This window comes from Plectropomus leopardus, unplaced genomic scaffold (genome assembly GCF_008729295.1).
Source record: "Plectropomus leopardus isolate mb unplaced genomic scaffold, YSFRI_Pleo_2.0 unplaced_scaffold16981, whole genome shotgun sequence".
In the NCBI taxonomy this organism is placed as follows: Eukaryota; Metazoa; Chordata; class Actinopteri; order Perciformes; family Serranidae; genus Plectropomus; species Plectropomus leopardus.
Window position 1 is genome coordinate 1 of NW_024618256.1, and position 1,818 is coordinate 1,818.

A 1,818-nucleotide genomic window follows, 5' to 3' on the forward strand; every position below is an offset into this window, starting at 1 on the left:
TATTTTTTTCATACTGTTCAGCCCTAATCTAGACTATCCTATTAAAGGATTTCTAATATACACTTCTACATAAACTGTGTGTTAAACTAGCTGAGAGGGGATCCTAACGTTACAGTCTACAGTGTTACCTCCTGATAAAACAAAGCCTCAGTTCCTGAGTTCAGCAGAGCCAGGAGGAGCAGATTAGGTCAGAGAGGAAAATTAGACGCGACAGTGTGAATGTCGTGGCTTTTGGAATTTACAAAGACATGAATAGAAGAGAGGAAATCTTTTGCGAGAAGTCGCTACAGGAAAGAAGTTTTTGGAGCGAAGGAGGAAAATAATAAAAGGGGAAAGTCACTGAAGGAAATCTGGAAATGAACGGAGGAAGACGGAGAAGAAAGAAAAAAACCAGAACGGTGAAGGACTTACAGAGCGGCGGCTCCAGAGATGATCTCGATGAGCTCCTTGGTGATGACGGCCTGCCTGGTGCGGTTGAAGGTGAGCGTCAGCTTGTCGATCATCTCAGCTGAACACAGAAAAACGTGTCAGTGAGAATGTAAAAATATCAACAAAACAGTTTCAAACTGAAATATTAGACGTAAAAGCTGATGATTTTGACATTAAAGTAGGGCTGTCATTATATTTTGATTATACAGTAGTATAAAGAAAATGTTACCTCCTTCAATACCACCGGAAAAAAGTCCTTAGCCAGTGCTTAACAAAGCTTGAGGACCAGATAATTTTAGGTGAGATCTGTTTTTTAATATCCTTGGTACTTTTGATACGTCAAATGTGCAATTAAATGGAGTTTGGATCTTTACACAAACGTGGTATAGAAACATCCTTCAGAAATGTCCTATCACCATAGAAACGTGCTAAAATCTTACAAACATCCTAAAATCGTTAAGACAGACTAAATACTGAAAAACATCCTAAAATCTTACAAATGTCCTAAAATACTAGAAACGTCCTCAAATCGTCAAGACTGACTAAATACCTAGAACCATCCTGAAGTCCTAGAAATGTACAACAATCCTAAAATCATCCTAAAATTACAGAAACATGCTACAATCTTAGAGAGTACCTGAAATCTTAGAAATGTGCAAAAATCCCAGAAACATTGTAAAATCTTAGATATGTTGTGAAATCTTAGAAACATCATGAAATAAAATCCCAAAATCCGAGAAAAGTCCTAAAATTCAAGAAACGTGCTAAAAGAAAAAAAAATCTCTGCTCTAAATACCGTTTTCAAAAGACACTTTCACCTCACAGTTTGTTACGTGCACCATCACCACAAATCATCACGTCCTTTTCTTAAAGTCAAACGTGTCTTACAGGCGTTCTTGCTGGCGCTGTCCATGGCGGTCATCCTGGCGCTCTGCTCGGAGCAGGACGACTCCTTCAGGGCCAAGTAGATGATGTTGACCAGAGCGAACTCCTGGTAGTTCCTCAGCACGTCGGCATCCATGTCGTCATAGATGCTCATGCTCTCTGCGGGGGAGGAACACAGACGATAAATATCTGTGTGTTCCCGACGATCTGCGTCTAACTTTTCAAAACAACAACAACAACAACAACAACAACAACAACAGCACTGACTCTACCTGCGCCAGCGACGGTGTCTGTGGAAAACAAAGGCTTCTGGTCCGTCTTGTACGAGATAACAGACCTGTTTCAGAGAGAGATTTGTTTTTAGGATCAACGGGATACAGTTATTCACTTTGAAAAATCTCGTCATCAGTAGTTTTAATTAGAGCTCGAACGATATATCGGTTCACCGATTTTATCGGCCAATATGAGCCTCTCGCAGACATATCGGAGCATTTGGCGTGTGTT

General features: G+C 40.2%; 1 protein-coding gene across 1 annotated transcript; it reads right to left on the reverse strand.

Annotated features, from left to right (window-relative positions):
- Positions 1 to 386: 386 nt before the first annotated feature.
- Positions 387 to 1,656, reverse strand: LOC121964736 (ATP synthase subunit gamma, mitochondrial-like). The gene is made up of 3 exons (XM_042514931.1): positions 1,587 to 1,656; positions 1,318 to 1,473; positions 387 to 508 (listed from the first exon to the last, which is right to left on the reverse strand). Exons 2-3 carry the CDS (start codon positions 1,466 to 1,468, stop codon positions 408 to 410), a joined length of 252 nt encoding a protein of 83 aa, XP_042370865.1. The 5' UTR covers positions 1,469 to 1,473; positions 1,587 to 1,656; the 3' UTR covers positions 387 to 407.
- Positions 1,657 to 1,818: the final 162 nt, after the last annotated feature.